Here is a 14181-nt window from a genome sequence, read left to right as displayed (position 1 = left end):
ACATTATTTTCTAAATTTAAGGTAACATAGAACTACCTTATGACTAAAGCAGGACCAACCGTCCAGATATACCTATTTATTTAATCCATTTTAAAAAAGCGCAGTAATGGCTATAACTGACCACACAGGTGCTTTGTACTGTTGACATGTATGCAATTGCACTCAACCCTCTAATGGTCCAACTGCTCTAAAACCATAAACCAAAGTGAAAAACAATACACAAAAGGGAGTGCTTAGGAAGTCCAATGTTTTTACTGAAAGTTCACTTAATCGCATATTATTGCAGATTATTCAAACATATGAATTCTTCTTAAAGATTCTAATATAACCCTGGAACCATGATGTGATATTCCAAAAAAGATTTTCCTTTATTCTTCACAACATCAAACTGCATACCAGCCAATGTGTTTCATCCCAACAAGGGACTTCATCAGGGTTTAGGGATTTCTTAGCATTATAACATATTAACCGAAAACTAAATTTGTATATCCTGGGACACGGATCGTCGACAGATGCTCCTAGGATCCTCTGCTGATTAGCGATTCCACACTCCAACAGCAATGCTGTGAATGGCTGACCACACCTTGAGAGGAAAGTTGCGGCTGACATTTTCTAAATCGGGACTCTGTTTTCAGTGGGGAAAATAAAATTAAAAAGTGACAGAAGGGTAGAGGTACCCTGATCCCCAAGGCAGAAAATGGAGGGTGATGTGAGAAATTTTCCAAAAACCTTTTTTTTTACCATACGAGGATCCGCAGATCCTCTCGGATACTCAAAGTTTAGGATGGATTCAGCTCTGTGGATCCCAACCCCAATTAAAAAGAAAATACACTCACTCACAGACCCACAAACCTACTCACACACTCACTCACACACACATAAAGCCACTCATACACCCTCAAAACCGCTCACACACCTACTAGCATACCCACTCCCACACCCACTCACATACCCACACAGCCAGTCACACATGCACCCATACACCCACCACACACACACCAACGTACATACTCACACACCTAAGTTACAGGGACATTAAAGTTAGGAAATAACATTAAACAAACCACAGAAATTCACAGAAAAAAACAAAGGTTACAGGGACGTCATAGTTAGGTTCAGATTCTACACACATAAAACCATAGAAATTCAGCAGTTATAGTCATCTCAAGTGACTATAACACATGCCCTCATCATGCACTGCTAATTACCCCACATATTACATCACTCATGACACCTTCTATAACATTGTTGATAATATCGCTGCAACATTTGCAGTGCAATTATTGCTGAGAAAACTGTACATGGCGGGTGTGAGTTATAGTTACCCCCCTCTGAGTAGGCCTTGTGGACCCCTAGAGGTCCTCGGAAAACAGTTTAAGAGCCACTGGTCAAAATTAAAGAAATACCTTTAAAATATATAGGCACATGGTTAGTTAGCTTATATAGCGTTTTCCAAAAGAGTTTTTTTTCTCTTGTAAAAAGTGTTCAGGGTTCAAGGATTTGTAGATTCATCAAAGACTATAAAGGAAAACAATAGAATCTATACACGTTGAGAGATTTTCTGAAAAGACAGCTATCTCTCAAAGAGATGCACGCTTTGGACAGAGAAGCATATTGGAAGTTGCCTCTGACAAATGGGTCGGCAACGCAAATCCTCACATCAGGACAATATCACTATACAGGTAAAGGGTGGATGTTAGAAGGGGAATGTCAATGTTTATAGCCATACTGTACCATTAAAGCATCGATAAGCTCATCATCGTGTTTTCCTTTCTCCATCAGCGTTACGATTTGGCTCTTCAGTGTTTTCACCTCATTAGTTAAGACCCTGTTCCTGGCTTTCGAGGCATCCATCTTTTTTTTCAAGTCTTCATGATCTTTCAGAAGAGCTTCATGTTCACCAGTAAGCTTCTGCAATCACATAAACATGCTGCGTGAAAAGAAATATATTGTTCCAACCTCTCTTATTAAACACATCACACCAATCACAATGCCCATTGTTCATCTAAGGAAGAATATATTGTTGGGCAAATACAGGTACAAGCATTATGCCCTGTTCAAAGAATTAGATTCCCTAGATTTTGTATAACTACAATGTTGTTCCAGCTAATACCATGTGGGCTTCTATTCTTATATTTACTGATACTTTGTGTCAAGACTGTATAGAATCAATCTGAGGAGTCGTGTGCGCAGAATAATAGGTTGCTAATCTTCTAAAGTGTTCTTTCTGATAGGTAAGTAAATCTTCCTCCAAATTCCATATCTTGTACATTCTTGTGAGTCTTTGGACTAGACCAGGAAATTTTCACAACACTCTGTCACCGACACAAAGTGGTATTCCTCATGGGCCAAACATGGTTTCATGTATGCTACAGGGCTGATGTATAAAGTTATTTTGTTTTCTCAAAGCCTACAATTCGCAAAATCACAGGGTTTGCAACCACTCATTTTTTTTATTCTACTAAACACATTTTCAATTCGGTAACATGCTTGTGAGTCACAATAAGGCTTTAAAAAGGTATAACAGATGGAGCCCATTGGTCTGTGACGTCATAGACTTGCCAACGGAGGAGCCTACCCGCTAAATATGAGGAGCTGGATTCAGTTGTACCTTTAAACACCATCAAGGTGGTAAAGAATCACTAACCGTAAACATGTATGACACGCAGTAATAGTGTCACCTCTGCCGCCTCTGATCTGCAACACATTGATATGCACTGATGAGATTGGAGACTTTTCATCTACCATAATCAAGATAACCCCTCTTCACCTCCTTTGCATTGAAACTCATTGTAAATGGTCATGATGAAGGTGGTTGTAATTCCTTTCCACCGAAACGTACGTTGACCGACCAATCTTCTAATGACAACAAATTAGTGGACATTTTTGTGATTAAATTAATCTACCTAATTTCTTGGCAGTGTATGATCATAAGAAGAAACAGAAGTTTGCAAAGCATTGCTCTGTGTGTGAGTGTGCTGTGGGTGTGAGAATAGCTGGTTTGGTGAGAGAGACTGATGGATGCTTGTTTGTGGGGTTATATACATGAGGTTTCATTGTCAATTTTGTATGTCTTTTGTAATGTTCCTTTGTAAAAACTTTTTAGCTGTAAATATTAGCGCCTTGTGTTTGTCAATGTTGATATGTGTCTTTAAATAATTTGATAATTGAAATCAATTGTATATGTCTGCACAGATAGAACTCTTAAGAAAAGTAACAAAATATATATTCAAAAAAGTGTTATTTGTACATAATTTTTCTTTTAATAAAAAGCTATGAATGTTGTATCACTTGTGCTGGAAAGACTCCATGTTGTGAAAATGCCGAGGTAAAGAGCTCTTTTCAGGCCAATATAAAAGTAATTTAGGTCTAGCAACAGTATTTCTATAGTTGTTGCCTTTTCCCCCTCACTCTTGGACCTTAGAGTACTGCTAGGGGGTACCTTTCTCTGATTCGTTAATATTAATACATAGGTCAATTCTCTAAATTCTATTCCATTCACAAAATGTTGGTGCGCAACTTGAACCCACTGTTAGCAACTGACTATTTTGAAAATCAAGCCCCTTTTTTGCCGACTTATTAAAAAGTGGTCAACCCTCAAAGCTGCCATTGGTGCTCTGTGGATTAAAATCAAAACAGAATAATTGGCAGACCCACAGGAGAAGAGACAAGGGAGAGCGATGTGGAATCTGCAAGAAATTATGTATCCAGAAAACACATTATCAAAGATAAGTAACTTAGTTCTTGGAATGTATACTGCTTAACTCTGTTTTTTAAGGAGTGAGTGAACCCACAACATGTTAAATATTACACCACATAGTTCTGTCAAATCACTCCTAGCAACAGACTCTGTAATGCTTGGTATGGAGGAAGTGCCAGGTTGCAATTTCAAATGCCTACTTTTTCTCAAAGCAGGGCTGATGTAACTACTTTAAGCCTTGTTGAATGTGCTCTGATGCCATGTGCAGGGTAACTCATTTATACTGAGGTGGATATGCTTTGAACGATCTGCACATCAAAGTGTCTCCTTTATGTAATAATCAAACAACAATACATTATATCAAATCTCAGGTGCAACCTTGGTGTCCAACACTCATACACCTAGAGCGTTTATTCCTGTAAATTCACATTGAGTGATACCGGTCCAAATTGACAATAAAGACACCGGCACTTCTCGAGCAGCCTAGAAATTTGTTTTCCACAGGGTTTTGTCACCCTCCGAGGGCAGACTTTAGATATTTACAACTGTTGTATTAACTGCTCGTTTGTTTAGCTGGGGTTGGGCGGAGATTTCTGACATTTTTCGCCTGGTGTTGCTAATGTGTCTGCTTTCAATGAAAGCCTCATTGATTATCACATGTTTTGTTTCTTTCCAAACAGCTGTCCCAATTCACAATTCACTACCCTTTTCCTGGTGAAACACGAAGGGAAGAACATCTCAAATGTTCAATTTTTCAGTGAAGTTCAGAATCCGAACTTGTATACCAATTCCAGTTTGTGCCCAAATCGGGATTCCCGCCAGCTTCAGAACTTAGAGCGCATGTGAACAGAAATTTCACACCAGTGACAGTTGTGTGCTATTCAACTACCAGATAACATAACACAGTACTCTGGGGGCAATGCCATGGTAAGAAATGCAATTCAAGTGCTAAAACACAACCCATGACATAGCATACTATAAAAATGCATCAAATACCATAACCACACTTCAGTGCCACACGAGTACTATGAAGCTCTGTACAAAAGCTACCACACAATAACAAAGAAACATTACATAATATAAATACCATGGCACATTTTTATGTGTGCATGAAATAGATTTTTAACATGAAGGCGAACTTTACATTGTGCTGCATGTCTAATTTTCAAAACAGAGGTACAACGCCATATACTCTTCGAAGTCGTGAGAAACTTTATTTGGATATAAATTATCCATAAAAGTACACATCAGAAATACCAGCGACAGTACAAATTATTATAAAAAAGCAAGGCATAAAAGGTGTTAATGGATAAAAACTTCCAAATTGCATTAGAGGACTTCAATAGCATACATATGGTAAACAAGCATTTGCAATGCAATAGGTCTCGCAGCATTTAAGTTTGAGTTACTGGCATTGTAAATGACAATGCTTTGCATAATCTTTGTTTTTTGGTGCCCGTGTGTGCATGGCAGTGGTGGTGTCTGTGTGTGCATGGCAGTGGTGGTGTCTGTGTGTGCATGCCAGTGGTGGTGTCTGTGTGTGCATGCCAGTGGTGGTGTCTGTGTGTGCATGCCAGTGGTGGTGTCCGTGTGTGTATGGGAGGGGTGGTGTCCGTGTGTGTATGGGAGGGGTGGTTTCTGTGTGTGTATGGCAACGGTGGTGTCTGTGCGTGTATGGCAGTGGTGGTGCCTGTGTGTGCATGGCAGTGGTGGTGTCTGTGTGTGCATGCCAGTGGTGGTGTCCGTGTGTGCATGGCAGTGGTGGTGTCCGTGTGTGTATGGGAGGGGTGGTGTCCGTGTGTGTATGGGAGGGGTGGTTTCTGTGTGTACATGGCAGTGGTGGTGTCTGTGTGTGCATGGCAGTGGTGGTGTCTGTGCGTGCATGGCAGGGGTGGTTTCCCTGTGTGTGTGGCAGTGGTGGTGTCTGTGCGTGCATGGCAGTGGTGGTTTTCCCTGTGTGTATGGCAGTGGTGGTGTCCGTGTGTGCATGGCAGTGGTGGTGTTTGTGTGTGTATGGCAGTGGTGGTTTCCCTGTGTGCATGGCAGTGATGGTGTCCGTGTGTGCATGGCAGTGATGGTGTCCGTGTGTGTATGGCAGTGGTGCTACGTATATAAGTGTGCTTGGGCTGTGGCCATAGATTAGACTAAGGGTGTGATCAGAGTGTGTGAGTGTTTTGTTTGAGGGGGCAAGTGTGCGTTTCTGTGAGTAGAAAGTGAAGTACGCAGTTGTATGTGTTTGTTAGTGTAAATGGGTGTAAATATTCCACGCACTTACATAGTGGCAATCCAGAACCCTCACACAACACAGCGGATGAGGGGAAAAATCTTGCAGATGCGCACCTGAGCCGACAGAGATTACGTGGGCGTATGTGAAGAAATGAGAATCGGTACTAATTTGTGTATCTTTGCTTCGGGATCACTAGTTTGATGCAATTCAGCTATGTGCAGTGTTCACAGAGGCAACTGGCGGTTGGAGAAGTGCGCAGTGGAGTAAATGTTGGCCACCGTCACTTTTTTAAAGAAATTATGCAGTGCATCGGATACCAATACATTTCCTTTACAAGGCCACAACAAATTCAACACCCTCCCAATGACGCATCCCCCCACGTAGTGTGCCACTTGTTCTACCATCAGTGCCCTTTGGTGGAGTATGAGCAAGGCCACTGAATTATGCAATTCTGTGACTGCTGTTTTTTTTAAATTAATTATGGATTTAGCGCATTCACACCTAACCTATTATCTGTTGCATAATTTGCTGATTTTAACCCCAAAAAAGGTGTTCTATTTTGAACAGGTCAAAAGTTACCAAAGACGTTTTGCCTCGAAGTGAAAGGCCTTCTCAAGGGTTGACTGGCCACCTTTCAGTTGCTGGTTACTGTATTTGTTGTTAAACTGCCACTAGAGGGGTGAACCCTTTGTGCAGAAAGTTAACATGTCTAACCACGAGAAACTAAAAGTATCACAACATGTGCTTAATTATGCCACATAATTGGCCTCTTGGCGCTGCGTAATTTAGTTCAACCCTGCCAGATACTGTGGGCATCCCTTGCTGCATAACTCCAGTGGTCGTGGGTACGTGGTGCAATGTAAAGGCTACAGGAGCATGCAAAACGTCAGGAGCTACGGAAGACATACTGTAGTAGAGCGTAGAAGGAGCGAGTACTGGCTCTTGTGAACTGTCACTCTTGTGTGAGCAGGTGCTTCCACAGAAGCAGGGGCGTGCTCTTCCACAGCGCTTGAAGGCAGCTACATTTTCCAAAACATGTCTGACCGGGACTGGCAGATCCTTCTAATCACAGTCTTTGGGGGTGAGAGTTTGGGGGCCTTTGGGGGAGGGGGCTCTCCTCGCGCCGCAAGGCCTTGGCAGAACATTCGCGGAGCATGGTCCGCGGATGGCCCCAGGGCGGGCGGGCGTAAAGCGCTCACCCTGTCATGCAGGGCATATTTATTATATGTATAGTAGGTATAGTACTGCCATTTATTGCAGTACTATACCTCTACTTGTACTTTGTACGCTTTTTTAAACCTGCACACATATCACTTTTACCTCCTGTAATGTAACGTTTGCTACCTCTTGTATTTTGTTTGCTCACAATTGCCACTTTTGCCTCATGTAACTTAACGTTTGCGTTTGTAATTTGCTCACTAGTAATTTTCTGTTCGTGTATCAATACAGTTCCTATTGTGAAGCACTCTGACACCTTCGGGTAAAGTCTGCGCTATATAAAAAAGCATAAAATATAATTTTTTTTAAAAAGCATATGATTTTTTTGTGCATTCTGGAACACGTTCCAACCTGTAGAGCGGAAAAACAAAATTACAGGGACCAAAAAATACTTACTTTTACACAGTGTAATGAGAAAGTAGGGTAAAGAGACAACGTGCAAAAATAAATGCACATCATGACTCGACGTGGGAGCTGCTCTAGTCAGACTTGAAACACCTCATCTGTGATATGAAAATAATGATATCAATATGGTAGCATGCCAGCCGCGGCCTCAGACCTCCGGCGCCGCCCAGGGAATTGCAGTGTAACCCGGGGCGAAGGTCGCCCTCTGTAATAATGCTGATAATAATCAAAAGAGATGCCACGGTCAGCTGGTGCTGTAAAGGCCCCCGGTGTCCCTGGCGGGCAGGAGCCGCGACTCGTGGCTTCGCAGAGGGGGCGTGGAGTTACTAGGGACGCCCACTGTTGCTCCGTGCGTGTGCCGCTGAGTGCCTCGCAGCTCCCGGCCGGAGCAGGTGCCGCCGTCCTTGAGTCTCTCTCACCGGGACCTCCTGTTTCTAGAGGCTGTCCCCTCCGGCTTCTGGGGCGCGGGGGAGCCATATCCCCAGAACATCCGCGATCGGCGATCTGCACACTTCCAGCTTCAAGGAGCTATATCACCACAACCTCCAAAAGATTTTCAACCCCAGGGACTCTGCCCAACAGCCCCTTCCTGTCCATATTTCTGGTGTATGCCTCCAGCATCACGAGCCACCGATGAATCTCTTCAGCATTAGAAACCACACAATACAACTTCTTTAGGCATTCGCACCCGTCTGATAGGAGCGATACTCACCAGCTTCTAAGAGGTGTTCTGGGCGCTATACTCTCCAGCATTTGGGCGCTACATATGAGCACGGCACTATGGACCTGGAGCCTTGGAGCGCAGGGGCTTCCCCGGAGATCCTTCTTTGTGGTCGTTTCACGCCGGTGCCGGGGCCCCCAGTCGAGTACGCCCTCACCCTGACCACCAGTGCGTTGTACGTCCAGCGCCTTCAGGGCACGCCAGGGGTCCTCGAGGAGCTAAGGCACTCAGACTGCCTGGGAAGCTGGGCCTTTCGCCCCCCTCCAGCCGACCCTCTTGGCTATTACTTCACTGTCACCACCTACCCGCCCGTCGGGCGTCGGGGGAGGAGGCTGGAGCTATGCCGGACCTTCCGTGCCGGGGGCTCTCCGGACCCCGAAGAGAACCGCCAGAGCGCCGAGGCGTGGGCTCGGAGGATCACGCAGCTTTCAATGCCCGACGTCCCCACGCATGGAGGTAAGTGAAATAACTTCAGGGCGCATGCGCTATCTCTACTATAGTGCTGAGAAACCTTGATGTACCCGACCTCATCGTCAAAACACAAAAGCTTAAAAAGCTTTGGAGGCTGACATGATTCAAGCGCTGGTAGGCGTCAGACTGGGTCAGAAAATAAACTCAGCAAAAAGCGGATCCCGTTTGTGGTTTAGATGAAAAACAGCGAGAGACAGCCAGAGATCTATAGCAGCGGCGGAAAGCAGCGAAACCGAAACTTATCAGCCGCGCGCCCCTTGTAGTACAGATGCGGCGTCGGAGGAGGGGGCGGGGAGGGGTGCTGTGACGTCAGCCTCGTTCTCGGAGTCCATTGGCCCCGGCCTCGGATCTTCCACGCGCTGGAAGGCGGACATAATTCACAGTGACGCGGGGCTCTCCCTCGGGCGGAGCCCCGCGGAGAACACCGGACTGGCGGTAAGTGGGACGGGGGGCGATGCGCTTGTGTGTGCGAGCGTGTGTGTGGCGGGGGAGCGTGTGTGTGTGTGTGTGTGTGCGCGCCGGGGGTCTCTGTATGTGTGCGTGCGTGTATGTGCGCTCCTGTGTGTGCGCATGCGTGCAGGGGGAAGTGTGCCTGTGTATGTATGCGCTTCCCAGGAGACAGACACGGCGAGCGCGTTCGCGCGCGCGTGGCCTGCACCGATCGCCTTTTGAGAGAAGCGCGCGGCCGGCGCTGTCTCCTGGGAAGCAGAGTCAGTGACAATAGATCTCGGCGAGTACAGTGCTTACGCACTGTATCGCTACGAGACCTAAAAAGGCAAGATATGCAAGACAACAGTGTCAACAATGGCATTTAGACGAAAAAACTTTATGGGCATGATGATAGCAATATTATGCTAATAGATACAGTCAAGTGGTCAACAACTAGCAGCAGTTTCTGGTAAAGTGCAATCAGATGTAAACAATTTTAGCAGCATAAAACAAAGTGCGGTTTAGTATAGACTGTATTCTTTAAAAATAAAAACATCGACAGGCCCTTTCCGGTTATTGAGTGAAATTGCGGTATGCATACCTTATAAAAATTGTGAGGCCTATGTTTAAAACTGTATTTTCTGGATTCAGAGCTGCAATAATTGCCTGTCTACAGGTCAGGGTTCCCAGCCTGTTCCACTCAATTTTCAGTTTTTGTCTGCGCTGTGGCATAAGAGCGGGGCAAAGACAGACTACATGCTCTAAAGTTTCAGCCGTCTTACCACACCCTCTGCACAATACATCCTCTGACGTTCGACGCCAAGAGGGTAGATCCTTTAAAAATTGCCAGTCACCCAGTCTAAGAGCCATGAAGCTAATTTTTAAGTGCAAGGGATAAGTGCAGGACAGATAAAGAAGGGGAGTTGCCAGCCCATAAGAATTCATTATTGCCCATGCATGTTTACGTTTGGCGAAATGAGCTTTGTCAGCGATTAGGGACCTCATTCAAATACGTTTCTTAATGCTGATTTTAAAAACTGCCTTACTGAGGTTGAGATCCCATAGTTCGCCCACAGACATTTGCTGGACTGCGTCCTTAAAAAAACGGCCATAAGAGCCACCTGGGTTTTTCTGTGAAATGTCTAACCAGAGTAGTGACTCCAGTGCACCTGGGTCTGCTTGTCTTAGTTTGTGGCACAGATTCAAATACGAGCCAGTATTTGAAAATTCGTAATTTAATAGGCCCAGTTCTAATCTGATCTGTGCTGCAGAGGCGGTTTTGGGCATGTGGGGGGCTTTTTTGTAAATTTTGGTCACATGTTGGTTTAGATTGGCATTTAGTTTTCCCCTAAAAATTTCAATGCCATACGACAGAGTGGGCCCAATTTTTGCTCTCATGACTTCCAGTAGTGGTGATAAACTCGGACCGGACAGTTTTTTTGAGCGCTTAGAAAAATTCACATGAAGGTTCATGGCTTTTATTGATATTTTGCTGCGTTGTTTAGCAAAGGAACCCCTGGAGTCAAAGTTGACCCCTAAATATTTATATGTTTTTCCTATTGTAAGGTTCATATTATTGTATAGCCATCCACCACCGAGGTTGCGTTTTCTACCGAAGATAACCACTTGGGTTTTCTTTAGGTTTACCTCTAAAGTATTCATGGTGGTATAGCTGTGTAGTTTGTTTAGTAGCCTTTGCAGTCCTACCCGGGTGAGACTAAAAAGGACCAAGTCATCTGCGTATAAAAGATTACTTATTGACACACCACCGATCTTGGGTGGGTGGCTATTTATTTCCTCTAGAGTGGCTGGTAAGTCTGCTATAAACAAATTAAAAAGTAGTGGGGCCAGCACACATCCCTGTTTGACACCTCTGGTTGTCATGATTTTCCGAGAGAGATGTGTGCCAGTCCCCAGCTTCACTTGTATCCATGTGCCTGAGTGCAATTGGATAATGGCCTCCAAAAGTTTGGCTGGGATCCCCCATTTTTTTTAGCTTTACCCATAAAGCAGCCCTGGGGACCCGGTCAAAGGCAGCTTTGAAATCTACAAAGCAGCAGAAAACAGCCCTAGATGTAATAAGTGCTTTGTCAATGATTATAGACAATGTCAATAAGTTGGTCATGGTGCCGGAATTTGCAGTGAAGCCAGTTTGGTTCCTTGGGATCAGGTTGTTCAGCTCTGCCCAGGTTCTCAGTTCCTTCAATAGAATGCCTGCGTAGTGTTTTGCCTCGATGTCTAAAAGGGCAATTAGTCTGTAATTGTTTGGAGAGGCATGAGAACCTGACTTATAAATCGGATGGATTATCGCGCCCCGCCAAGAGTCCAGTATGATTGAGTTGCTTAAAGCACAGTTAAAAAGATTGGTAAGGTATCCCGACCAAAGGATTATATTTGTTTTAAATAGAAACTGTGGTAGGCCATTTGGGCCAGGTGCTCCATCTGGTCTTGCTTTTAGTAATACTTTAGTGACCATTTCTTCGGAAATCTTCAAATCTTCCCTTGGAGATTCTAAAGATTTAGTGGGGCTGCTCCAGCTCTTACTCGGGCTTACTTTTGTCGGGTTGAAAACACGTATGTCTGTGGAGGCTGTTTCCTCTGTGGCCCTAAAGTGGTTGGCTAAAGTGGTTGGTCTAGAATGTTTGCGCTCCCGAAGGTGGACGAACTAGAGTTTTGACGATGGATTAAGGCCCAACATTTTCTTGAGTTGCGGTTTTTGCTCTCCCATAATAGTTTACACCAGAATTGGTCTAAGTAAAGTCGTTTGTCTTTTTGTTGAGCCAGCCTAAATGTCTTTTGGGCAGTTTTGTACGTATTCAGGAGCTCACTGTTCTCTGGGAATTTCTTGGAGGTGCGCAAAGCATTATTTCTCAATTTCTTCAATGCCATGGTTTGGCTTGAGGTCGAAGACTGAGGGCTGGTAGAAGCCTTATGGAAGTGCTGTTCAGATGGAAAAAGGCTTATCAAATGGGAGCAGAAGATGGACCAGGAGACAATGGGTGAGGCCGCCAAGTCAGTGCCACCTGTCGTGAAGGCGAAACATTCCTTCATAACGTTTATGGAAATGTCGTTGCTCCATCTGAGTTGTTTTAGATTTTCAGTGTAAGTTCCTATGCATGTTGATGAAGCAATATTATGATAGGTTGGCTTTACATTAAGGGTGACGACTTGTGGGCGATGGTCGCTTTCTGATCGGGGATGAATGCCATATACTCTTAAGTGCATTATAATCCTCGCGGTTAATGCTAACTTTGGTTTGGCTTTATCAAAAGATGTTGTGTAAGGTGTCAAACACTTCGGAATACTACTCCCCCCGCCAGTCCTGGCGGTGGGGGTAGCATTTTACCCTTCTAGAGGGAGAAGACATGTAGTTACTGGTTTACCCGGTTAAAGTTAAACAGAGCCTCAGCATCACAAAATGGATGCTGCTGCCACAGACACGAGTCTGACCTCTTGTTGCTGGACGAAACTCCGGCAGGGGAGGCCTAGACAATAGGTTTGCTGTCCAGGGAGGTGCCAGCACCTCCTCAGACAGGCTTTAGTGTATTGGGGCAGGGAGGGCTGCATTCAGTGAATGCTTTCCAGACACTCCCTGGGGCACACAAGGTGCTCCATGCATTTCCCAGTTCAAACCGGTTGCTGGGGCACTCTGCCCCAGCTCTAGCGCGAAACTGGCCAAAGGGAAAGGGGTGTAACCACCCTCTTCCTAGGTCCACCCATAGGAGGGACCTTAAGGGTAGTCCAGCCCCTAAACTTAGTATAAGTATGGGAGCCAAGTCACTAGGACATTATTTTACGCTGGACGACACTCTGAAACATAAATCCTGGACCTTCCACATTCCATTTCGACTAGAAGACGGAAGACATCTCCCTTGTGGTCAAGGAGTGACCACCCTGTTCAAACAGGCACCAACAGCAACTTTGCTGGTCTGCATTTTCGAGGCTCCCGCCGGATCCCGAAGAATCTGCGACACGGGACATGGACTTCCAGACATCTCTGACCCCGACCTTCACTCACAGCAAAGCTGAGACCTGTGGCGGACACGAGAGACGTGGGACCGGAACTCCTGGACATCCTGCATTTTGCTAACTGCATCGTCTCCCGAGGTATCTCACAGTTGTGCATTGGGGTACGAGAAGCCCTAGCCCGAGCACCATTTGCACTGAAGCTCAGGCCCCCACACTCCACGAGTGTCCCATGGGGCCCACTCTTGCATTTCACCTGGACGCGTCTTCCCGGTTCCTAGTCCGTTGGCTAGTGAGCCCCTGGAAGACTCCATTTTGAATCTAACTTGCTTTCCTGGTTGCTCCAGGCTTGCTCCAGCTTCCCTACAAAGGAGAAGCGCCACAGACTTTGCTGGTCTGCACCGAAGCCAATCTCGACATTCTGCGTGGATTGCGTTTGCCAAGGCTTGTTGGGTCCAATCCGGATACCGACACAGCAGTCAACTAGATCCTTCGTGGGACAGCTCGAATCCAGCTCCTGGTCATCATTGACGCCTCCTGGACCTTGTGACTGAAGAGACAAGCCTCACCTTTTCACCTGAAATCACCCGATATCTGGTGGCATCTTCCTATCGCCACCCTGGTCACTGGCAAGTGACCCAGACTCTGTCCCTTCTGCTTTCAGGTTCTACAGGTCTTCAATCCACCCTTGGATCCACCCAGACACTTTTCCTCTGGTCCCCTGCAGCACTTCTTTGCAGCTCTCCATTGAAATCGACGACGAAACCCGACATCAAAAGACACCTATGCACCCGGCGTAGGTAACATGAGTACTCTGGTAGTCTTGAGGTTAGTGACCCTCCTAGTGGGTAAGTCTAAAAGGGTTTCATCGTAGTCCATCCGGAAGTATCCTTAAATTGTATATTTGTAATTTCTACGTTTCCCATAGTAAGTCATTGGTAACCCGTGGCTGTGTTAAGACACTGCACGCGTCTCCCGTGGCCTCCTACTTCCTAACCTTTGGTTGTTTAGAGTAGTCCCAGCGATTCCACAGGCCCCAGGCCT

The 14181-nt window shown here is 45.4% G+C and overlaps 1 protein-coding gene across 1 annotated transcript in view; it reads right to left on the bottom strand.

Annotated features, from left to right (window-relative positions):
- CCDC13 (coiled-coil domain containing 13) overlaps positions 1-14181 on the bottom strand; it is a 498753-nt gene that overhangs the window by 301077 nt on the left and 183495 nt on the right. Inside the window, exon 9 of the mRNA XM_086941089.1 lies at positions 1735-1911. Coding sequence (XP_086797215.1) covers positions 1735-1911 — 177 coding nt within the window. The remainder of the gene's footprint in view (positions 1-1734; positions 1912-14181) is intronic.

The sequence above is a fragment of the Lissotriton vulgaris genome, chromosome 10 (genome assembly GCF_964263255.1).
Source record: "Lissotriton vulgaris chromosome 10, aLisVul1.2, whole genome shotgun sequence".
In the NCBI taxonomy this organism is placed as follows: domain Eukaryota; kingdom Metazoa; phylum Chordata; class Amphibia; order Caudata; family Salamandridae; genus Lissotriton; species Lissotriton vulgaris.
This window is presented reverse-complemented; position numbering and strand designations above follow the sequence as displayed.